At 42.0% G+C, this 26,220-nt stretch overlaps 1 protein-coding gene across 12 annotated transcripts in view; it reads left to right on the top strand.

Moving 5' to 3' along the window:
• AKT3 (AKT serine/threonine kinase 3) overlaps nt 1–26,220 on the top strand; it is a 265,359-nt gene that overhangs the window by 231,114 nt on the left and 8,025 nt on the right. For 11 of the 12 annotated variants that reach the window (XM_048843724.2, XM_048843725.2, XM_075126955.1 and 8 more), the window contains 3 exons: nt 3,581–3,668; nt 17,434–17,493; nt 26,053–26,155. In XM_048843724.2, coding sequence (XP_048699681.1) covers nt 3,581–3,668; nt 17,434–17,493; nt 26,053–26,155 — 251 coding nt within the window. The remainder of the gene's footprint in view (nt 1–3,580; nt 3,669–17,433; nt 17,494–26,052; nt 26,156–26,220) is intronic. The other variant, XM_048843729.2, reaches the window with a different exon arrangement.

The following is a 26,220-nucleotide window of genomic DNA, read 5'->3' as shown; positions in this document are numbered from 1 at the left end:
GTAGGCTTCTCTTCAACTGTCGTCCAAGGACACTGGACCTTGATTGGCACTGGTCTCATGGGGTACGACTACACTACGATAAAAGACCCATGGCAGAGCCGCAGCTGGCCGGGGTCAGCTGACTTGGGCTTGGGCTGTAGGACTATAAAATTGCAGTGTAGATATTCGGCTTGGGCTGGAGTCTGGGCTTTGAGACCCTCCCTCCTTGAAGGGTCTCAGATGTTTGCCTTCAGTAAGAACCCAAACCTCTATACTGCAGTTTTTTAGCCTCACAGCCCAAGCCTTGTTATTTCAAATAATCTAATCTGGGCTAGCCATGGGTTTTTTACTGCAATGTAGACATACCTGTGGAGTGAATACTTCACTATCTTTGTGTCCCCTTGAGGTGGAGGGTCCAGATTCATAGATTTGCCCTAAATTTGTCTTTGTTTGTGCCTCAGTTTAGACTTAGAATGACTACTTCTGGGAATGAGAGAATAGTTCAGTCCTCAATGAATCCAAACAAAACAAGACTAGTAACAGTGTCATTTTTATGAAGGGGTTTTTGTCCACTAGGAAGTGGACCTGATAATCACCCAGCCCTTTTTAAATTGAAAACTCTTAATGGAACCGAGATTGGTTTGACAATGAGTTGGGTTTACTGATTGCTATTTAGTTGAATAGGTTTGGATAAAATAAAAAAAAAAATTTGAATTTTTACGTAAAATCTGGTTTAGCCTTTGTTCTACATAGTCTCTTGATGTAAAGAATCTTGCCAGTTATTGACAGGTCTCTTTTTGGGGAGGGTTATTGAGAAAATGGTGTTGGAACACTTCCAGATGTATTTCTCAATCCCCACTAGTCTGGTCTGAGATGTCATTATAACACTAAGATAGAATTGAACTCTATTGTCCTCTTGTTGGATGCATATAAAGTGCGCACTTTATAGCAGTGGTTCTCAAACCTTTTTTTTCATGGACCACTTGAAAATTGCTGAGGGTCTCGGCGGACCACTTAATGATCTTTCCAAATGTTGTTTGTACCGTTAGTTAAATATTGTAAAGCACTTTAGATAAAAGCACTATATATTTAAAAAAACCTTAATAATTAACGTTTTTTGTTCTACAGATAAAAACACACAACTCATACTTTAATATCAGTAGTCTTTTATGTTTCTAATGCAATGGATGTGCCCTCTCTCTCCCCTTCTGCGTCAGCCACAGAGCTGAGCTGGGAAGCAGGGGGGGTCTCTCCCCCACCACAGAGCTGAGGCGGGGAAAGAGGGCCATCTCTCCCCGGCAGCCGCAGCCCTGGAGCTGGGGAAAGTCATCTCTTTCCCTGGCCACCACAGCCCTGCATGTCCCAAATTCCCCCTCCCCCCTCTTCTCACTGCATGGCTCCATTAATTAGGTGGGTGGACTTTCATTCTCATTTTCATAGACGGAACTATCCATAGACCACCTGAATGGAGCTCACAGACCACTGTTTGAGAACCTCTGCTCTATAGTATATGTCTCAGGAACCTTTTCTTATCTCATCTGAGGGACTAGGGCGTGGGACAGGACTGCCTTAATGTGTCTTTTCTGTGCTGAAGAATACATGTATTAGTGGATAGAAGAGGCACCGGTTGGTTATATGCCTCAGTGTGAAATTTTCACTAATTCATGTTTCTTGCTGTCTCTTCCTGTGCGTAATACAGAGACAGAATTTTCAAATTCTCAAAGAAACATAACCATTTGTTTTCCATCTAACACCTGTATATCAGTCACTTGACTATACATTCTAACTACTTGTCTGCTGTGCTGTCAGTATAAAACAGAGACAGACCACTACTAAAAATGGTTGTATGGATCCAGCTCATTTTGGCATGATTTACAGTAGAACTTGACAGTTGTGAATACCAGAGTTACAAACTGACCAGTCAACCACACACCTCATTTGGAACCAGAAGTATGCAATCAGCAGCAGCAGACACAAATAAAAAAAGCAAGTACAGTACAGTGTTAAATGTAAATTACTAAAACAAGGGGGAAAGTTTAAAAAAAAGATTGGCAAGGTAAGGAAACTGTTTCTGTGCTTGTTTCATTTAAATTAAGATGAGTAAAACCAGCATTTTTCTTCTGCTTAGTAAAATTTCAAAGCTGCATTAAGTCAATGTTCAATTGAAAACTTCTGAAAGAAGAACCATAACATTTTGTTCAGTTACGAACAACCGCCATTCCCAAGGTGTTCGTAACTCTGATGTTCTACTGTATCTATGTTGCTGGATAATATCAATATTGTGTACTCATAATTTCGAGAGCGTAACATATTATGCTTGTTCTTTGACTGACAGGTGATTTTCTCAAAAAGAAATTATAGTTAGTATGCTGTATAATTCAAAGTCCCCTGTTTGGCCACCATTTCTCTATATTTCAGGATATGGGGACAAATAATGAACAATTATTATTACCTTTCCCTTTCTGCATCCTCTCTTTTGGAGTGTATGCTAGCCCTTTGCCATTCTGGTCCACAGTCCTGAGGCCATATTTGAGCCAATAGTTTACTAAGTCTAGAACTTCAGAGAGCAGTGGTAGTCGGATGTGAATCTCACCACATTGATCCTTGACTGGTCTCCAGACCAGAATACTGCAATGTGCTCCACTTGGAGGAACTTTTGAAGAGAAGTTGGATTTCAACTTGTACAGACTTACCTAGTAGACTCATAATGAGTATATTACCTGGGTCTTCTGTGGTCTGCATTGGCTATCTGTTTACCTTTAGATGAAAATCAAGATATCACTTACTGTCCTTTAAGTTTCTGATGGTCTAGGACCCAGTCTCCTCTTGGCCAGAGTAAGGAGGGCATGTCCCATTGCCTCAAATCCCATTGCCTCAGTTCAGATCAGGTGGTTTGCTTTTGTTGGTGGCTCCCATGGTGTCATTGTTTTAGACCATTGGCTAGGCATTCTTATTTGAGGGCTCTACTCGTGGAACTCACTCCTGATGGTTTGCCAGAGTCTGGGTTTGGCAAGCTTCAGGCCACAATGAGTGGTGTGGATATTTAGAGCAGCCTTTAAATAACCTCCTCAGCAAGCTACAATGTATTAATTTATGCTTAATTATCTCATATTCTGACTATTTTATGGTAAATAGTTAATGGTTACAAAATCCTGATGCTACAGCAATGGGCACTGTATAAAAATACATACATAATACATGAATTGTTGTTGATTCATTTTGGTGCCTCACACTTCCCCTGCAAATTTGTATAGTGATATTTTTTTTTCCAATACTGTCAGACTCCTTGGCCTTTCATTAAAACTAAAGTAAGCTCAGTTATAGAGTTGGTGATTTGTAGATGAAGCTTGACATATACAGTAATGAACAATTCAGTGGGAATAACCGAATAGCCTATCTGTCAAATGGAGCACTGTGTCAAATATCTTTATTATGAGCTCTATTGTCGTGGTCACCTGAATGTAGCATTTCCTACTGAAAAGGGACAGAATTGTATCTAAATATTCATGACCAAACTGCTAATCTCCCAACAATTATGATAAATGAGTCTCATTTTAGGAACAACATTTGTATAATGTGTAATCTCTTTTTCTCTCCTTAGCCTTGGTGGAGGCCCAGATGATGCAAAAGAAATTATGCGGCATAGTTTCTTTGTTGGAGTAAACTGGCAAGATGTATACGATAAAAAGGTAGGTCTCATATGGCATGGAATAGTCTGGTTTCTGCGTGATAATCAATTGAAATGATTACTGAACTTCTAGTTTCTAAAATTATACATAAATTACTTTGCTACTTTTTGATATTCTAGTATACTAATAGCCAGTTTACTTATTTATAGTTTTAATGTACTACTACTAACTTGGAAATATTCTAAATACAAAGTATGCCAAAAATAAACTAGAATCACTTAAGATTTTCCTTTTATTGTTTAAATGTTCAAGTCCTGTGTGTGTCCGTCCGTTCCCCCCTTCCCCAACACACTCCAATAACCAATAGCCAATAACTTTAACCAAAAAATGAAGAGGCGGTGGAAAAAAAATGTCAGTGATGATGTGTGAGAAAGTATGAACACTGTGTTTCTGAATTGAGTTTCATTTTCTTTCAACTCCATACACCGGCAAAGAAGTATTATTTAATGATACGTATTTATTTGGAGCCAGTAGTTATATTATGTATTGTTGTTTTTCCTTTTTTAGGATCACATTATGTTGTTAATAGAAACTGTATTCAAAATTGGACCATTTTAATTATGAAACTTTAAAAAAATTATATCTGTTTTTTATTCGAAAAAGACTGTCATCATTTAAATATTGAATCCTTCTTGAAAAGGATAGATGGCAAGTAGGCATTTTCTGATGTCTTTGTACCCAGCAGAAGCCTTTCTTTGAGATGGATTGTAAAAGAGAGTCTAACAAAACTAGTGTGGCATTAAAATACTGAGCCAAAATCACTCATGATGTAAGTGGTACAACTCGATTAACGTCAATGACATCACACATGTTTATTCTAGTGAGTTAATTTGACTCACTGTGTATAATTCTATGCCTGTTACTGTGATCCTGGACATTTCTCAGATGATTTCTGGAAAGAAGGTGGTTAGTTTATTTTCCCTCTGGAAGTGAAAATGAGTTTGATTTAAGCTGTTTTATAAACTGACTGTGTAGATAGACATTTTTGTAGTATTTGGGGTAACTTATGTATTGTTATAGGTCCCTGGTATTCTGACAGGATCATCTGGCATCTCTGCCAACTGATCTACCTGCCAAATAAGTCATATCTTTTATAAGTTACGTTGTCTTTCTGATTTGCTTTTGCTCAAATGAAGAGAGGATCAAAACCACATGCAGGGACAGAACATGTCTGTGCTGCTGTGACATACTTTTCACTTGTTGGTGTGTTAGAATTTGAAAACTGGAATTTGTGATTGGAGTGGTATTTCTCTGGCAAATAAGAAAACCTGAACAAGAACCTGTGAGATATTAAGACTAACACTGTGCTATATCTTGCTATGTCTCTTTTCATGGGTTACTATAATATAGAGCTCTTTTTCCCCCTACTTTATGCTGGCTTGGCAAGTTTTGGTTTGTTATTTACCATTTTTATGTTACAAATTCATATTTCCTCAAAGCTGATTGCAAGTTCTTCTTTGAGGGATTGCTCATGTGTATTCCACAATATGTGTGCGTGCTCGCCACATGCACCGGTGCCGGAAGTTTTTCCCCTAGCAGTACCTGTAGGGGGGAGCGCCCCCCCGCGACCCCTGGAGCGGCACCTGCCTGGCGCAGTATAAGGGGGGCTGCACTCCCCCCACCCTCAGTTCCTTCTTGCCGCCAGTGAAGGTGCATCGGAACTGCTCAGCTCCAGCTTTGCTGCAGCTCGTTCCCAGAACTCTTTGTTTGTTCAGTATTACCTGTAGTCGGTTAGGTAATTCAGTTAGTTTAGTCAGTCATTGAGCCCGGGCCGGGGCATGCCAAGGAGCGACCCACACGCGGATTGTCTGTGCTGCTTGGGAGAAACCCATGTCAGCGAAAGGTGCAAGGTGCAAGTCTTTCAAGCTCTGGACTGAAAAAGAAAGGGACATTAGGCTCCGGGCCATCCTGATGGAGTTGGCGCTGGAGCAGGCCTCTCCAGATGTCCAGGTGCCATCTACGTCCAAAGCCCTCCAGGCAGCCAGAGGCATCATGTCCATGCCTGTGTCGGAGCTCCGCCGATGTCGGCCCCATGCTCCAGAGGCAAGCCGCCGCTGGGATCACCGCAGTCACCACCGGCCCGGTACTGGTCTCGATCGAGGGAATGTTCCTGACACCACTCACTGCCCAGCGACTGTTCAGGGCTCAGTCCATGTAGATTGCCCTTGATGCCTGCAAGACTGTCCGGATGGGTGCCATCCGACCATGACTCCTGGCACCGCTCGTCTTCGTGAAGCGAATATCGAGGGGATGTGATGGACATCGCCAACGGTCCTAGTCTTGCAGGAGATACTGCAGTCAGTTGCAGCATGATTGTCGACGCCATTCCTGCTTGGACTCCCATTCCAAGTCTCCGCCAAGGCACCGTAGCCCCGATTGCCGAAGTGGGTACACCTGTCGAGGCTGTTCGCGGAGCAGCTACTACCATAGGTGCGGTCCCGTGGCCGACGTAGATCCCGGCACCGCTGATACTCCCAGTCCAGAGGCAGCAGCGGATTATACGCCAGCCTGGCCTCCCCTCACCGCCGCCCGTGTACAGGCCAAGCTAGCTCGAACAGCTGGCCCCGCTGGTGCCTCAGCAAGCGTAATGGCACCAAGCGTCGTGGCTGGCCCAGTGGTACCAGTGGGCACCATGGCCTCTGGTGCAGCCCCTGGTGGGGGCTCACTCGGTGGCCGGGGCCTCGGGAGCACCGTTGGCATCCATCTTTAGACTGCCAGAAAAAAGGCTCACTCGGTACCGTGCCTGGAGTCTGACTAGGTGATGGATCCTCCAGTGCCGGACGACACCCAAAGCACCGCACCGGCCTGGCCCCATCTGGAGGAGCTGATTGTGGCCCTGCCCCCCTCCGTCCCGCAGGAGGACTACCGGGCCCACCAAGACCTCCTAAAAAGGGTGGCAGCAAGCCTCCGTCTCCAGGCTGAGGAGATGGAAGAACCCTCAGACTCCCTGTTCAATGATCTGTCCCCTTCAGCACTTGTCAGGGTGGCCTTCCCACTTCATGAAGGGGTGGCAAGAATTTCAAATGCCCTGTGGCAAACACCCGCCTTGTTGGCTCCCATCTCTAAAAAGGCGGAGCGCAAGTACTTTGTACCCCTGAAGGGACATGAGTATCTGTATACCCACCCAGTGCCCAACTCCTTGGTGGGCGAGTCGGTCAACCACTGGGAGCAGCAGGGGAAACCAGCCCCGACCCCCAAGAACAAAGACTCTCAGAGGCTGGATGCTTTCGGGAGAAAAGTTTATTTGTCGTCAAGCTTTCAGCTACGAGTAGCAAACTGTCAGGCTCTCCTGGATTCCTATGAGTTTAACCTCTGGGAATCCCTCCCCAAGTTTGAGGACTCCCTCCGGGAGCACGATAAGGAGTTTAAGGTGTTCATGGAGGAAGGGGCGGCAGCCGCAAGGGCATCCCTGCAGGCCGCTTCGGATGCAGCGGACACGGCTGCACGGTCCATGGCCTCAGCTGTGTCCATGAGACGGGCATCATGGCTTCTGCTCTCTGGGCTCTCCAGCGACGCACAGTTGTCTATGCAGGATCTCCCTTTCGATGGGAAGGCTCTGTTTGCTGAGGAAACAGACGCAAGGCTGCATGGCATGAAAGACTCCCGCACGACCCTCCAGACCTTGGGCCTCTGTGTCCCTCCTCAGGCAAAACCCAAGTTCAAGCTGTAGCAGGCTCCCGCCCAGGCTGCCCTCCCAAAGTACGAGGCTGCCAACAGAAAGCAGCGGTACTATAGAAAGCGCCCGCAACAGCAATCCTGGCCTGCCCCCGAGCCTGGGTCTTCTAAGGTCAATCAGATGGGCAAAAGGCATTTTTGACGGTACGCTCGGGGGTACCCCGCCAGTTCTCATCAGGGACCTACCCACAATAAAGCTTCCTTTCTCCAATCGGTTGTGTTCTTTCCTCCTGGAATGGTCGCGGCTCACCTCGGACCGATGGGTCCTCAACCCCATCTCCAGAGGTTACACCGTTCAGTTTACCTCCTCCCCACCCAACCGCCCTCTGCCCCGTCCCTCCTGGGGGACCCCTCTCACAAGGCTCTGCTCGAGCGGGAGGTGGGGCGGCTCCTGGATCTGGGAGCTATAGAGGCAGTGCCCAAGGAGTTTCTGGGCAAGGGGTATTACTCCCAGTATTTCCTTATCCCGAAGGCCAAAGGGGGGCTCAGGCCCATCATGGACCTGCGAGGCCTGAACCACTGCATGGTTTCCCTGGCCTCCATCATCCCCTCCCTGGATCCCAGGGACTGGTACGCTGCCCTCGATCTACAGGATGCATCCACATCCACATATTTGAGGGGCACAGACACTTTCTCTGTTTCATGGTGAGCCCAGATTCACTACCAATTCACAGTCCTCCCGTTTGGTCTGTCCACTACCCTCAGGGTCTTTACAAAGTGTATGGCGGTGGTAGTGCCCTACCTCAGACGCCAGGGGGTCCAGATATTCCCGTATCTGGATGACTGGCTCGTCAAAGGCACCTCCCGGTTGTGGGGGGGGGAATCATGTGGTGCTCCTCCTGTCCGCATGTACTGCCCTGGGCCTGTTGATAAACAACGCAAAGTCCACGTTAGTCCCAGTCCAACGCATAGAGTTTATCGGGGCGCTACTGGACGCAATGTTGGCCAGGGCCCCTCTCCCACCAGACAGGTTTGAGACCCTGAAAGCGCTCATTGACTCGGTTACAAGGTTCCTGGTGACGACAGCCAGGGCTTGCCTGCAATTGCTGGATCACATGTCTGCGTGCACATATGTGGTCCGTGATGCCAGACTCAGAATGAGGCCCCTCCAGCTCTGGCTGGCCTCGCAGTTATCCCAGGCCATGGACAGAATGGACAAAGTCCTCACTGTGCCGAACTCGGTGATCACCTCCCTGCGATGGTGATCCGCCCCAAACAACATGCTCCAAGGGGTCCCGTTCAGGTACAGGGACGCTTCGGACCTGGGTTGGGGGGCTCATGTGGGGAACTTTCAGACCCAAGACCTGCGGTCTCTACAAGACCTACCCCTTCATATAAATGTCAAGGAACTCAGGGTGGTGTAACTGGCGTGTATGGCCTTCCGCTTGCACCTGGAGGGCAAGGTAGTCAGGGTCCTCACAGACAACATGGCCTCGATGTTCTATATCAACAGGCAAGGCGGGGCCCAATCCTCTACCCTCTCCCATGAAGCCCTCAGTCTGTGGGACTTCTGTATAGCCCATGACATCTAGCTAAAAGCCTTCCACCTGTCGGGCATGCGGAATGTGAGGGCGGATCGCGTGAGCAGGGATTTTTCCTCTCAGCACGAGTGGTCTCTACACCCGGAAGTGGCTCACCAGCTCTTCTGAAGGTGGGGTACTCCCCAGGTGGACTTATTTGCGACCCAGCAGAACTGACGATAATGCTGGTTCTGCTCCAGGGGTGGGGCTTAGGGAGGGGCACTATCTCCGATGCCTTTACCCTGTCCTGGTCAGGCCAGCTCCTCTGTGCCTTTCCCCCGTTCCCTCTGATCAGCAGGGCCCTGGAGAAGATAAAGACTGACTAAGCCAGGGTCCTCCTCGTTGCCCCGGCGTGGCCCAGGCAGCACTGGTACAGGACCCTCTCTGGGCTGGCGGTAGCTCCGCCATGGCAGGACGTTTTTCTGCCAGTCCTCTGTCCCAAGCCTCACGCGACTAGTGAGGAACGCCGTCTCCACACGCTCGACGTGAAGTGAGCTCTGGCTTTCTACCTCGAGCGGACCAAGCTGTTCAGAAAGTCTTGGCTACTGTTCGTCACCTTGGCTGAGTGTGCGAAAGGTCAGCCGATTTCCACTCAGCGGCTTTCTAAGGGGATCACTTTGTGCATCCGTTCCTGTTATGAGCTGGCCCCACCACCCATTGTGAGGGCACACTTGACTCGAGCGCAGGCCTCGTTGGCTGCCTTCGTGGCCCATGTCCCCATCCAGGACATTTGTAGGGCTGCCACATGGTCTTTGGTTCACACGTTCACCTTGCACTATGCAATCATCTCCCAGGCCAGGGATGATGCTGGGTTCAGCAGAGCGGTACTCTGTCCCAAGAACTCGTGAGCTGCTACCCACCTCCAACAAATATAGCTTGGAATCACCTATTGTGGAATACACATGAGCAATCACTCGAAGAAGAAAAGACAGTTACCTTTTCCATAACTGGTGTTCTTCGAGATGTGTTGCTCATGTCTATTCCACATCCCACCCTCCTTCCCCTCTGTCAAAGTTGTCTGGCAAGAAGGAACTGAGGGTGGGCAGGCACTGCTCCAGGGGTCGTGCGGGGGCGCTCTCACCTACGGGTACTGCTAGGGGAAAAACTTCCGGCACCGGTACACGTGGCGAGCACGCACACATATTGTGGAAAAGACATGAGCAACACATCTCGAAGAACACCAGTTATGGGAAAGGTAACTGTCTTTTATTTGCAAAAAGAAAAGGAGTACTTGTGGCACCTTAGAGACTAACCAATTTATTTGAGCATGAGCTTTCGTGAGCTAGAGCTCACTTCATCAGATGCATACCGTGGAAACTGCAGCAGACTTTATATACACACAGAGAATATGAAACAATACCTCCTCCCACCCCACTGTCCTGCTGGTAATAGCTTATCTAAAGTGATCATCAAGTTGGGCCATTTCCAGCACAAATCCAGGTTTTCTCACCCTCCCCCCCCCCCCACACACACAAATTCACTCTCCTGCTGGTGATAGCCCATCCAAAGTGACAACTCTCTACACAATGTGCATGATAATCAAGTTGGGCCATTTCCTGCACAAATCCAGGTTCTCTCACCCCCCTCCCAAAAACCACACACACAAACTCACTATCCTGCTGGTAATAGCTCATCCAAAGTGACCACTCTCCCTACAATGTGCATGATAATCAAGGTGGGCCATTTCCAGGACAAATCCAGGTTTTCTCACCCCCCCACCCCCATACACACACAAACTCACTCTCCTGCTGGTAATAGCTCATCCAAACTGACCACTGTCCAAGTTTAAATCCAAGTTAAACCAGAACACCGGGGGGGGGGGGGGGTAGGAAAAAACAAGGGGAAATAGGCTACCTTGCATAATGACTTAGCCACTCCCAGTCTCTATTTAAGCCTAAATTAATAGTATCTAATTTGCAAATGAATTCCAATTCAGCAGTTTCTCGCTGGAGTCTGGATTTGAAGTTTTAAACTTGGAGAGTGGTCAGTTTGGATGAGCTATTACCAGCAGGAGAGTGAGTTTGTGTGTGTATGGGGGTGGGGGGGTGAGAAAACCTGGATTTGTGCTGGAAATGGCCCACCTTGATTATCATGCACATTGTAGGGAGAGTGGTCACTTTGGATGAGCTATTACCAGCAGGATAGTGAGTTTGTGTGTGTGGTTTTTGGGAGGGGGGTGAGAGAACCTGGATTTGTGCAGGAAATGGCCCAACTTGATTATCATGCACATTGTGTAGAGAGTTGTCACTTTGGATGGGCTATCACCAGCAGGAGAGTGAATTTGTGTGGGTGGGTGGAGGGTGAGAAAACCTGGATTTGTGCTGGAAATGGCCCAACTTGATGATCACTTTAGATAAGCTATTACCAGCAGGACAGTGGGGTGGGAGGAGGTATTGTTTCATATTCTCTGTGTGTATATAAAGTCTGCTGCAGTTTCCATGGTATGCATCCGATGAAGTGAGCTGTAGCTCACGAAAGCTCATGCTCAAATAAATTGATTAGTCTCTAAGGTGCCACAAGTACTCCTTTTCTTTTTGCGAATACAAACTAACACGGCTGTTACTCTGAAATCTGTCTTTTATTTGCTGCCACAAGAATATCTGAACCTTAATGATGGTGTTACTGTCAGTCAACCATAATATTGAAAGAACTTTTCCAATAATAATTAGAACAAATAAGTTTATCAAGTGATGTAATGTGTTCAGGTATTTTAAGACAAAATCTCCTTCGCTTCTAAGGCAAATTTCGGTTGCCCCAGCACGAGTATAGTTAAAAATATGCTAGAGAAAATGTAATATGGCACACCCTCAAGGGAATTGGTTTTTTAACATTTAAGTTAAAACTATTTGTGTTGCAAAATATATAAAGGCATAAATACAAGGGCGCTGTGAGTGGGAAACAAGGGGAAAATGCTGCCAAACAAACTTCAAGGGTCTTTCTCAACTAAACAAGAAAAAAGAAAAATCAAATTTAAGGACAATGGGCTTGATTCTGCATGGCACTGAGCACTCTGGCCCTGATCCTAGGGTGACCAGATGTCCTGATTTTATAGGGACAGTCCCGATATTTGGGGCTTTTTCTTATATAGGCACCTATTATCCCCCACCCCCTGTCCCGATTTACCACATTTGCCATCTGGTCACCCTACCTGATCCAGACACACAGTTATGCATGTGCTTAACTTTAAGCATGTGCTTCAGTTGCAAGCCAATAAGACAGTGCTTCTCTATCAGGATCTGATCCTGCACCCATTGAAATCACTGCAAGTATTTCGATTCAGAGGCGGTGGAAGCTTGCTTTGAATGGGGATTGGGTGGGTGGAGATGCATAGTGAAACCTAAATGTATGAAAGCACCAAACTAGGCATGGGAAGCGGGGAGAGTCAGGGAGAGCGGGAAGAAGTCAGATGTCTATGTAAGTCAGGGTGGATGTCCCTGCTTGTAGAGTGGGGGAAGTCTTGTGTGTTAAGGCTAGGAAGGGGAGCAGGGTAGGTGCTCTGCAGGGGGAGTTGGGGTGTTAGGAGTAGTAAGGGGAGTGTGAGGTTATGCTCTGCATGAGAAAATGTAATATGGGGCACCCTCAAGGGAATTGGGGGGGAGCTGAGGCTCCTAGGCCTGATCTTGAATGCTGCTACAGCCACTCCAGCCCCTCTGAGTCTCACTCCCGCCCTGCCTGAGTGCATGAAACAACTTGTTTATGAATGAAACGTGGGGGCCAGGGTGGAAACGTAGCTCAGACCCCACAGTATTTCCATTTTGGTGGGTGTTAGCTGCCGCTGCCCCTGGGAGTTGGATTGGGCCCTCAGTAGGGTCTTAAAATAGGAGTGATCCTAAGCATTGTTTACCATTTCCATGACTGTATTGAGAAATGAAAATCGCTTAACTGAACAATTAAAAGAGGATCCCCATAGTTACAATACCTGCATGTGATGGATGTGTTAGGCACGATGATGCCAGGGGAAAAACAGAATCCTAAGCACATAAAATGTGTTTGTTTTACTTCAGCACTATCTTACTGGTTGTACTGGAAGGACTTCTCCTAAATGTATGACCACTTCCTCATTTTTGGGCTAGTGGAAAACAAAGAAGCATGTGCTTTTGTATATGCGTGCACTCTACACTAATGCATCTAACTGGACATTTTTATTAGAAAAATGTGCATCTCTTCTTGTTCACCAGACTTCAGTCTATTGTTACTAGAAACAAGATTATTTAACCTAAACCCTAAAGTTGATAAATGTTTCATAACAATAGGACACTACCTTGTTTGCAACAGATAGTAGCTCTGGCTGATGCAAATGAATGATCGGCTGTCTGATACTGCTGTCTAATTGGATCAGTTTGTTGACATTAACTGAATAATAATAATGTGCTGTAAAGTAGGCAAGAGCAGAGAAAGTCCTTGTTCTGAAATGAAAAATTGGATAATAGTTATCCATTTTGTTCTGATGTATCTATTTTTTGGCAGAAAAAAAAATCATGAAGGCAAAGGAAAGAGAATGACCTTGCCAGGCACTTCCTATGATCATCTCAATCCCGATGGGGTTGATTACTGCATTTTTTTTTTTTTTTTTTACTGTGTATGAGACTGAGAAACTAAATAGGTTGGCATGGTCTTATATTAGTCTTCTTTTTAGACATAAATTAATGTTGAATTTTCTCTGACTCCTTTAAGACTTTTTTTGGAGTATTTATACTTTTATTTAGGCTAGAAGAAAATGTAATTTTTAAATTGTCAAATGTTGTTCCAGGGCCTCTGATTCAAGAGAGCACTTAAGGATGTGCTGAACTCCTATTGCTTAGTACATACTTAAAGGCTTCAGTTGAATCAGGGTTTAAGGAAGGGAGGTCGGAGTGGGAGAATTCCCACAGCTCTCTTTAGGCAATTCCTGTTTGAGAGTCATACTTCAGTATAATTGCCTGCAACATCATCATAAACGTTGCAAAATAGATCTTCTCAATTCTCTTTTTTGTTGCTTCTGTGCAAAGTAGTAAAAGGATCAGAAAATGGTTAACCAGTCTGATCTTTTCATTGGATTTCCAATGGTATTTAAATTATATGCACAAAACCTACTTATTAGCAAAATAATGCCAGCTGACGGAATTTACATGACATAAAGAAACCACAAAAAGCAATTTTGGATTCTTATGGATGTTGGTTTTAATAAGTCATGGAGGTTCCAATCGCTTTTTGCCCATTATATCAACTGTTTAAAAAACAAAACAAAAGCTTTATGGTCACTAAAGGAAAACCAACAGTTTAAAGGACACACTGACAATGTATTTTTCAAAATGTTAAAATATCAGTATGATAATCCATTGGAAACTTTATGCTGAAATCTTGTTCTTTACCAAAACACTTTCCCTCCATTGCATTCATACACTGTTTTGCTATTGAAAGTTTGCTCAGATTGGTATTGAGCTGTTAGCATTTATTTACTTTTTTAAGGAGCACTGAAAAATTTGTTTTGGAAAGAAAACAAAAGAACTACACAGTCTTTGCAGATATATGTAAGGAAAAACAGCAAAAAGGTAGGTCAAATTTTGGGGCTACCAACTTTGTCAGTGTCCCTTTTAAAATGTATTGGTGTATTGCTATGTACAATGATTTGGCTAATGAGTTCCAATCTGTGTGAGAACATCACATACCTAAACTGTTTGGAATCTTCATTGATCAGTTAGTCCAAACCGTTTCATAAATGGTGAATACATATGTGAATTGTGAGAAATACTTTCAAAAGTTATGGATGAGCGCACTTGTGATAGAATGAGAGTGAATGTTAGTATTTCTTGAGGTATGCTCTCACCATTTTCTTTACACAATTTGATTTAGGATTTTCTCCGTCTGCTTTAACTAACTTATGAGTCAGTCTCCTGAAATCACACCTAAGTTTATTATCAGCATGTACTTTATTCCGTTGATTGCTGCAAAGTAGCCATTTAAAAGGATCAGTGATATAGATCTCCAGTAAAGTTTGATAGAATGACCCAACATGTGATTTCTGGGCATTAAAATGTAAATTACACTAATATTCCAAGACTTGACTTTTAGAACTAGAAAGAAGCTTAAAATTGACACATCCTTTGACTTGTATTAAGACTCAGTGTAGTAAACTAGATGGTAGCTTTTAAGGTACAACATATGATGACATTTATAGTGAGTTGTAATGATGTGTATATTTTAAAGTTATCTGTTATACACTTTTAAAACATACACACTGTAGTCAAAGTGAAAATTATACTTCCCATGTTGTAATTCATACAAATGTGTAAAGAGCAAGAGTGTACAGTATTTTTGTTGTCAGGAATTGGGAAAAACCAGTGTCATACTGAAATGTAATTATGAGTAGGTTACGAATGGTCATCCCTAATGAATGAACATGGATATTGGTTTTCATTGTTCAGTTTCTTCTTATATTTATATGATGCTATTGGAAGGTCTGCAGAACAACCATGATAGAGATAATAAAAATCTGTGTGCTTTTGTAGTTGTCAATACAGCTGTAGAAACAAGTATCCATGATTAAACCCCTAACAGTATGTTATAAATATTGGTCAACATTTTCAAATTTGGGGTATAAATTGAGCTCGTGTAAATTGTCTTCACTCCATTGGAATGAAGGCAGTTTACACTAGCTGAAGCTCTGCCCTCTGTTTATTGACGTTTGACTCCTAAATCTGCATATAGGCATCTAAATACATGGATGTTCAGGCTAAACTTTTATTTAGGTGCCTAAATATGGATGTAGGAGCCAAATTTCAGTCATCCAGGTTTGACATTTTGGCTATAATTTATTTCAGTTGGATAATACATTGAGAAGTGTTAAAGAATTAAGAGGTGTGGCTATTTACCCTTCACTGGGAATTACTCAGGTAAATGAGTGTTGTATTATCATATTTTTCATCGGTATGAAATGAAAATTGTTTAGGCCCTGATCCTGCACACAGTATGTATTTGCTTAACTTTAAGCATCTGTAGGGTCCCATTGGTTTCAGTGGAATTACTCACATGCTTAGATATAAACATATGCATAAGTGTGTGATCAGGGTCTTAATGTGATGTTCAGTTCATGCCAGTCTGAGGTTAAATTCCTTTTTATGTGACCTTTATGAGGCAAAGTCAGCATCAGCTTCTTCTTTTTTTTTTTAGTTTGGTAGTTTCAGCGTGAGTGCATCACAGCTACTCCATAATATTTTCAGCCATTTGTAAGTAACTAAAATGGTGGTCAGGAGTTTCCAAGACATAAAGATTATCATTTGATTGATTAACCTTTGGATTATATGGAATATTTTCTACTATATTGAACTATTTGTACAGTGGAAATAAATCAATTAGAAAGCATGAAAAGCCTCAGAGTGGTATAAAATCTCTTTATATAATTGCACACAGTGAGATACTGTATTTGCCCTTATTGTTCATGAATGATGGGTAGCATCTTGAGCTGAGGGTGGGGAAAAGGGGTGGTACTGTCCCAAGGTTCACCTACTTTGGATGCCAAAAGGAGATGCCATTCACAAGAGACTGTGCAGATGTTCAAAATTTGATCTTGCATGTTCTCCTGGGCTCTCCAGGTGCGATTCCCTCTGTGGGGTAAAGGAAAACCTGGTCTGGGATTGCGTTAAGGCATATGTACAATAGACACATGCCTTGGACATTGGCTGCCAGAGGCATGTGGTGAAGTCACACTCCTAAACTTTAATTTAAAAAAAGTATTTCCAGTCTTCCTAGGTTATGAAGAAAGGGCTGAAACATGTCATCTCGGTGTAACTGGTGCTGTGTTGTCTGCCTGAGCCTGAGGGAGCCTGGAGCAGAGGGAGGAGCAGCAATCACGGGACAAGGCCACCTGGGTTTTTAGTTCCTACCAGAGCTGCTGGTTGAGATGTAGGCGTGGGTGCCTTGTTGTGCTCAGCTCCTTTCCTCTGGACTTTTGATTTCACGGGTCAGAAGGGTGGAGCAAGATGTGGTGGGATCACCCAAGCACCATTTGTGGCACCAAATTGAAATGTTACTCACAGTAGACTATGGAAATCTTCATAATATGATTGTCCTTTTTTAAATGCTGTAATCAATAGTGTAATAGTTAACAGTGTGGACATTTAAGTCCTCATGATTGAGCTTCTGAGCTAAAACCCATTTGAGATGAATGGGGCAGTTCACTTCTCCTGGAATTGTTGTTTCAGGCTTTCTACAAACTCAGATAGACATCTCTGCGGCAGTTATGCTTAGTTCATATGTTTAAGGATTTCTTAACATCTGTAAGCACTGGAGACTTTTATTTTTTGTTTTTAAATGAAAGTGTAGTTTCTAAAGAACAAGATGGCAGCCTCAAAAAAAGTATGAAGACTCTGTGGTGTGGACTTGGTCCAACTTGAGCACTGGTGACATCACTCACGAAGTCGGTTTCAAGCAAATGAGTATGCCTCTAATCCCATAAATGTGCAGTCATAATACAATATCCCTCTGTGTCTACATTTATGTAAACGGTTTATACCGCTTTTTATGCTTCCACGTTATGGGAAAGGTCGTCAGGAAAGGATTTCTTACTGCATTTCTCTCATTTTCTTCTGGAGGTGGTGCAGAAGCTCCATGTGCCGGTTCCTCATTTCTTGACAAGAATTCTACAGAAGCCGGTAAATTTTTTGTAGAGGTTCTTCCTCTAAAATTGGGTGATATGTTTTGAAAATAGCCACAACATTTTGTTTACAGTGGTCAAGGGAAGATTTTTATGAGCTGTGCATGGGATGGCAGAGCAGGAGGTTGATTTGGTGTTTTGAAAAAAGAATTGAGGTACAGTTGTGTGTGCATGAATAGGCTGAATAGATCAAAAGGACTGGTGCATAATTTTATACAATCATGACTGAAGCATAAGTGTGTTTATACTTACAGTCATGATTACATAAAATGATTCTGCTAGTGGAAAAAATATGAAAGGAATGGACACTCCTGGGCACTGTGTGTCACATGTACTTGTATATCTCAATCTTAGCTCCCATTTTCTCTTTTTTGTAGCTTTTTTTTGTATTGATGTGTGTGAATATATAGATATTATACACACACACACACACAAGGTGATAGGGGCTGCCATGTTTTTCTACACAGTTTCTGCATTATGAGTATCTCCTATTGCTTTGTAAATTGCTTGGAATATCTTGGTGGTGAAAGGCAATGTAGTCAGAATGAATTCAAAAACATCAACAAAGTATTTTATATCGAGTTTTTCGCTTCCGGTTGCAGCCTGGAGTTTTGTGTGTTTTTCTTGTTTTATTTTCCCAACTGTCTGGAATACTGACATAATTTCTAGTTTCATCGACTGAGTCACTGAATGTTACTGAGACACACCTAACTACTTAATATAAAATAGTGTTTTTCCCCCTTCGGATGGGATTAGATGACACCACTCCCTTTCTATTGTGAAACATCTCTATAGTTGGTAATATTTAACAGTATTTAAGACATCTGATTATTGTTGTTCTCCCTTTCTGCACTGTAAGATTCATGCAACACTCTTCTTTTGTAACCAACAGGCAAATTTTCAAAGTATTCTAAGAATCATCACTCATTTAGACAGATGAAGTCTGCATGGAGACTGATTCAGAGCCCACTGAAGTCAATGAGAATATTTCATTTGATCTACTGACTTCAGTGGGCTTTGGTTCAGACCCATAGTCACTTGCTGATGTGGTCAAATTTTATAGAAAGACCTTTAGGTTGCGATATCTTACTAAAGAGCTGTGTATTGCTCTTTATTTTTATTACTATATGTGATCATTTCCTGCCTCTCTGTTATTTTGTTGCTCACTAACAATTACTATAGGGCCACAGTAGTTAGAGATAAGAAAGGTTCCTATATTGTCATCTTTGCCACCCCCAGCTGAGGTCAGGCTAACATCCCCAACATAAAGGTCATATCTTGAATTATTTTTTCCCATGAGTTGAGCACTCTGTTCTACTGGAGATATGTACTGGGATTGCTAAATAGGGTGCAGTCTGCTGCATATTTAATACTACCTAAGTTGCTTATATTATTTGTTGAAAACTGTAACAGATTCTTGGAAAATGATAATATAGTGATGGCTGTTGAATTGCGAGTGGAGCAATCATTTGATTTCAAACCATGATGGGTGGCCTGCTCTCTGAATTGTTGAAAAGCTTAACTTGAGAAGACCAAAAAACTGGAATGTTTTACAGGTATACAACTTGTTCTGGAATCTTACGACCATTTTATAGGTGGGCACATTGCTTGGGAACTTCTTTGTATCAGCAAGTCCATATTAGTTTGTCCCCCTGTCTGTGACTGGCTGTGTTGCAGAATTAAATGAGGGTGGGGGGAGAGAGAATGCCGGGAAATGTGTGTGTTTTTGTAAATAAAGAGATGTGAATATTGTGGTAAAAGGAAGTTTTTCATTTTTTTTAAAAAAGAACAGGAGTACTTGTGGCACCTTAGAGACTAACAAATTTATTAGAGCATAAGATACAACCGCATTTGCTCCAATCCCTCAGACAGAGACAAACACCTACAAGATCTCTATCAAGCATTCTTAAAACTACAATATCCACCTGCTGAACTGAAAAAACAGATTGATAGAGCTAGAAGAGTACCCAGAAGTCACCTACTATAGGACAGGCCCAACAAAGAAAATAACAGAACGTCACTAGCTGTCACCTTCAGCCCCCAAGTAAAACCTCTCCAGCGCATCATCAAAGATCTACAACCTATCCTGAAAAATGATCCTTCACTCTCACAGATCTTGGGAGACAAACCAGTCGTTGCTTACAGACAGCCCCCCCCAACCTGAAGCAAATACTCTCCAGCAACCACACACACCACAACAAAAACCTATCCTTGCAACAAAGCCCGATGCCAACTCTGTCCACATATTTATTCAAGTGACACCATCATAGGACCTAGTTGCATTAGCCACGCCATCAGGGGCTCGTTCACCTGCACATCTACCAATGTGATATATGCCATCATGTGCCAGCAATGCCCCTCTGCCATGTACATTGGCCAAACTGGACAGTCTCTATGTAAAAGAATAAATGGACACAAATCTGACATCAGGAATCATAACATTCAAAAACCAGTAGGAGAACACTTCAACCTCTCTGGCCACTCAGTAAAAGACTTAAGGGTGGCAATTTTGCAACAGAAAAGCTTCAAAAACAGACTCCAATGAGAAACTGCTGAGCTTGAATTAGTATGCAAACTAAATACCATTAACTTGGGTTTGAATAGAGCCTGGGAGTGGCTGGTCATTACACATTTTGAATCTATTTCCCCATGTTAAGTATCCTCACACCTTCTTGTCAACTGTCTAAATGGGCCATCTTGATTATCACTACAAAAGTTTTTTTCTCCTGTTGATAATAGCTTATCTTAATTAATTAGCCTCTTACAGTTTGTATGGCAACTTCCACCTTCTCTGTATGTGTGTATATATATCTTCTTACTATATGTTCCATTCTATGCATCCAGTGAAGTGGGCTGTAGTCCACGAAAGCTTCTGCTCTAATAAATTAGTTAGTCTCTAAGGTGCCACAAGTACTCCTGTTCTTTTTGTGGATACAGACTAACACGGCTGCGACTCTGAAACCTGTCAATTTTTTAAAGTTGTTTTGTACATTAGTTTATATTTGAGGGATAAATTTTCTTTCTGACTTCAGGTTTAGATCTGTATTTAGCTTTTAAATAGGTAATAAGAAGACTAAGTGTATTAATTTAAAAATCTTTATCGTTGTGGTATAATATTTTCCAATCAAATCAAGTTAAATGAAAACCACATATTTTTGTAAAATTATAATTTTCATAGCACCATTCTAAGTAGTATATGTAGGTGAAAGAATGTTTTAGTCACATAGGGTGGGATCCACTAAGGTACTTGAGTGTCTAAACCCCAGACTTAGGTGCCAAAATCCCAGTTTTGGCTCCATTGCGATCCACCAAACACCTGCTGTACACTGTAGGCAGCTGTGTTTCTGCTCCTGGGTATGTGCGCTGCTACTTCACTCTAGGCATCTGAATGCCTGTCTCCCACCTAAGCCCCACAGTGATTCACAAATCAGGAGAAGATAGGTGTTCAACCACCTGTAGCCTCTGTGGGGTCTGGTTCAGTAGGTATGCTCAAAGGACACCTATTAGTTCAGGTTCCATTTGTAGTGGTACCCACCTTATAACTTTTAGCCCACTGATTAGAGCATTCACCTGGGATGTGGGAGACCCAGGTTCAATTCCCCGTTCTCTGCCAGAGGGGGACAAAGAATTTGAACAGGAGTCCCTCGCCTCTTAGGAGGGTGCTCTAAGCACTGAGCTATGGGGTATTCTGATGTGGGGCTCTCTCAGCCTCTCTCCTTTTGAAGCTGTTCCAGTCTTGATAAATAATGAAAGAGGGGTTGGAGCAGGGGGACTGGACATGGAGTTGGGCCTTAACCACTGGGCTACAGAGTCATTCCTACTCTCTCTCTGGCCCAGTGACTAAGTATTTATCCACAGTGAGACAGTCATTGAACCAGAGAGAGAGTGGGACAGCCCAGTGGTTAGGGCACCCTCCTGAGAGGTGGGAGACTCCTGTAAAAATTCTTTCTCCCTCTTTGGCAGAGAGGAGGAAATTGAATCTGGGTCTTCCACCTCCAAGGTGAGTGCTCTAACCACTGGGCTAAAAGCCTCTGGTTATCTTAGGCAGCTCCCTGCCTAGTGTGCTGGCTTTCGTGAATCATATTTTTTTGGCACCTCTCTCTCCCCATTCATTGTGCAGGGAGCCGAGGTGCCTAACTTGGCTTTGTGGATCCCAGAATTGTTCCTGGATTTTCTAGGTGTGTAAAAGTTAGACACTGTGGATGGTCAGCACCACAACTCATAAGCCCCTTCGTCAATCCTACCCATAGATTTTGGGTGAAAATTCTGGTTAAATTATAGATATAGGTATGCAACCAAGAGGAGGAAAACATGCTTAAAGAAACAGACCATCCAATTAGAAATTTGTGTCAGAGGATTAATGGAATTACACAGATATAACTGACAGCAGAATCTGTTCCAATTACTAAAAATGTCTGTGGCATTCTGTTATCCTTTTGTGTCTTTGTGGTGTTTATCCAGTGTATCATAGATATTTTCCTCTTACTAGCACAACTTTCAGGTTAACAGCAGTCAGTTAAAACATTCTTTGGGTGAATGAAAACATGAAAATATCTGGATTTGAAAACCGTTAGAATTCACCTGTGTGTGTGGTTGGTTGTGTGGGTTGTTTTTTTTAGGTTTCAGAGGAACAGCCGTGTTAGGCTGTATTCGCAAAAAGAAAAGGAGTACTTGTGGCACCTTAGAGACTAACCAATTTATTTGAGCATGAGCTTTCGTGAGCTACAGCTCACTTCCGGTGCCACAAGTACTCCTTTTCTTTTTGTTTTTTTTTAATGCACCATTCATGGATTTTACTAGTCTGAATAATTACCTCCTTTCCGGAAAAGTGTATAGAGGTGTTTAGAATTAAAGGTGAAGCGCTGGCAGTTACAGGTCAAATTGGGACAGCATGCTGCTCAAAAAACAGTTCCCAATGTGGCTAGTTAGTTACAACATAGTTACATTATCATTCTGGTTACACAGTATAGTTATGCTAGGATTATAGTCTCCATTGATTATGGTGTGAAGGGTTAGTTTTTCCTCCAACATGTGTACTCCTTATAGATCTGTGTAGCAGTAGCAAAGGATTAAATGGGATAAAATTGTTTTTTGAACTGTGTGGTAATTTAATGAGGACTGCAAAGTAACTAGTAAAGATGAGTGCTTTTGTAAATTTTATGTTATACAAAAGTCTGACAAATCACAACGGGTTTAAAAAAACATATCAAGTGCAGAATAGTTTGCCAATATTTTTGCTATAGTGTTGCATTGTAGTTTTGTTCTTTGTGCTGTGGAGTAAATTGACAAGTGAATTGTTTGGTGATAATGTTTCAAAGTCGAGGTGTGAGAGAGCTAAACCCTAGCCTCAAGTGTAAATCGATTGGCTTCAATGGGACCAGGATTTGGCCTCTAATATAGGAAAGACACTGAAACTGCTAACTTCAGATTTTAGTTTGAGTTGAAAATATGCAGATACTATTCTGTGTCTCTGATTACATTAAATAACATTATTTGGAACTTCTTATATTTTAAGTTTAACAGAGATGCCTTTTAGAAATTGACTGTATTTAAAAGATGGCATACAGATCCCAGATCATTAACACACTATAGATTGAGGCTCCAAATTAAAAATGCTTCCATTTGTAAATGTTGACTCTGTTTCTCCTTCAAAAGTGGATTGTAAGATTAATACCAAAAGCAGGAAAGGGAGCTGCTGCCTTTATGTTGTGGTAGTTGCCTTCCATAGCAGTGGAAGGCAGTAGCAGTGAAAACTCTGAAACCTTGGAGCCCAAATGCAAGACTTTGCAGATAAATGGAGGAGGAACCCATTTAAAAATACATTTTAAAACCAATTTATGCCTAGACTTGTTTATCTAATCTGCTAATGATTGGGGAAGTCTGTTTTTTTAATCTCTTTAAAAAGAGAAAAGAAGTGTATTTCAGATCATCTTTAACCACTTGATAGCGGTACAAAAATCCTTTGTTTTAAACCAGTTACACTGTCATGTTAGCAATGAACATCTGAAGTAAGCAATGAACAGCTTCTAAAGTTTTTTTAGAGATTCCAGTCACACTAGTGACGTTCACTTAGTTGTTTGATTGCTTAACAGGATGATTTTACATAGTGCAGCTACAGCAAAAATGTATGTTCAAAACTGGGAACTAGGTTACCCAAGCTTTAATATCGTCTGGAACAGGACATGTTAAGGGACTTGATGCATTTAATGTAGTATGCAAGTACAATATACATGTTGTTCTGAAGCACTTATTGGGCAGATGAAATTGGCTTAGAATCATCTCAAAAAATTAAATGGATCTGAAATCCACATCCTCTAGTAAGGCGTGTGCATATTAGTATTAAAGGGTGGGGTGGAAATGGAGATTGATTTTAAGAAGATTTTTAAGTTTATTTGAAGGACCTAAGGTTATTATCATGGTCAGCTTTCTAAGATGTGATAGACCAAACACGTGCAAACATAATGAACACTTAGAAATAGATTATCTTCTTGACTAAAGGCAAGCAATGTTGTAAAATTCTCACACAGATTTGCTATTTTTGCTATTATTCAGCATTTAGTCAAGTTTAGAGCTGGGAGCGTGTTTACAATTTTGCTTCAAGTTTTGCTTAAAGATATAGTGAAAACTTCGTACCCTTTTTTCGGTGTGAAAATCCTACTCTTGCATTTTTCACCCCAAGGTGGTGATGCTCCAATCCTTACACATTTGTGTTGCCCCGACCTATCTTCTGTTGAAGTTCCTGATGGACCTATGATGTCTTCTGTCATCCATTGATCAGGCCAATTCCATGGCTGTGTGTAGTCTACATGCACGAACAAACCAGTAAACTGGAGCAGTTTTTTAACCATGACAGTTCTTCTTTGCACTTAAAAAATACTGTGAAAATGGCGGAAAAAATTCAGAAATGTTGTGTTCATGAGGCTGACCTAAACATGAACTGACCTTTTTGACATTTAAAATGTACGTGTTCATATTGTTTATTTTTTAGAAACAGTTCATGACAAACATGAGCCCTGTCCTGCAAAGACTTACACACAAGCTTACCTTTGCATTCTTTGAGTAGTCCTACTGACTTGATTGCAACTACTCAGAGTATAAGGTAAGCACACATGTAAGCCTTTGTAAGAGAAGTGCTCTAATGTTGGTCTTTCAGTGAATAATGAGACTCTCATCAGAGTGGATTAATTTAAGTCAAAATGATTTAAATCAGCAAGCAGGAAAGCTTGATTTTAATTGCTGATTTTAATCTTGTTTTGCATTTTTGTGCTTTTTAGTTATTTTCCTAAAGAAAGGTTGATTCTCATTGGTTGGTAACTATTAAAACATGTTCATTTGCAACTAAATCTAGTCTTTACACTAAGTCTGCAACTTCTTTTTGCTAATTAGGAGGATACACTATATCTGTACACATTTATTTAAGCAGTTATATAGCTTAATTTATATTTATTCAGATTCTTAATGTTTGCACGTACTTTAGAAAATGCTGAATAATGCATTTCTTATTTACTAGATAATTAATGTTTTACTTGTGATTTGTGTCAAGCTCTATTTGGATGGTAATTAAAATGCCTAGGACACAATTTTTAATCAGTTACATAAAACTACCTTTAATGTGCTAGATGGATAAGAGTTTATCAAAAATTATCAAAACATGCTTTGCACTTAAAACTAAAGGATTTATTAAACAAAGGAAATATTATCTGTAGTTAGTGAACTGTACTGATTGTTTTTATTTACCATGTCTTTTAAGATTTTAGAACTAGTAGATCTCGTTCTCTCACGCCTAGTTTTTATTCATAGATTGGAAAAGGAAAACAAGCTTTCCTGCCTTTTCAGCTCCCTGTCAGTTTCTAAACTTTGAATGAATTAGTGTTGGACTGAACTAGGTAAATAAACTAAAATGAAGAAAATATTCTCTCTACACCTGCAAAAGAGGATACCACTGTCAAAAGCTGGTTTGGCACATCAGCAAATTCTGGTGCCAAGTGCTTAGTAGTAACTTCCATCAGTTCAGTGGTTTGGCTTTCTTTAAAACTTGGCAACAAATGTGCTGCTTAATTTAAAGTGATTTTAACATATATTACACAGTGTAGGCCTTAACATAGGTTGTTATAATTTAAAAATAAAACTGTATTTAAAATTAAAAAAATATGATTAATTTTTATACACCCTAAACACCCCATTCAGAGTTTCTAGTTAATTATGTTTCTATAGTGCAATTTATCTAAGAAAAGTAATTTTGTTTTTGTGCTCCTCATCTTACTTAGTTTCTAAACTAGCATCTCTGACAGACGGAAGTCTACTTGCCTGTCATACTAGCTGTCAGGGACTCAACTGTCATTCAATCCCATGATCCTCCTGTTATAAGTCTTTTGGTTTAACCACTGAGCCACATGAGATCCTTATAGAATCAGAGAAATGTAGGACTGGAAGAGACCTGAATAGGTCATCTAGTCCTGCACTCAAGGCCGGACTCAAGGCAGGCATGTCTACTCCTAACAATGATTTGGTTGAATTCAGGTATATTAACATGACTCTTCTTGTTTATTCCCGTCAGCTTGTACCGCCTTTTAAACCTCAAGTGACATCTGAGACAGACACCAGATATTTTGATGAAGAATTTACAGCTCAGACGATTACAATAACTCCACCTGAAAAATGTAAGTAAGCCTGAAAAGCGCTGTATAACTACATTTGAGAAGATAGATTATCAGTGTGTACATAT

Source organism: Caretta caretta, chromosome 3 (genome assembly GCF_965140235.1).
Source record: "Caretta caretta isolate rCarCar2 chromosome 3, rCarCar1.hap1, whole genome shotgun sequence".
Classification (NCBI taxonomy): domain Eukaryota; kingdom Metazoa; phylum Chordata; order Testudines; family Cheloniidae; genus Caretta; species Caretta caretta.
Note: the sequence above shows the minus strand (reverse complement) of the source record. Positions and strands in the feature narration are given on the sequence as shown.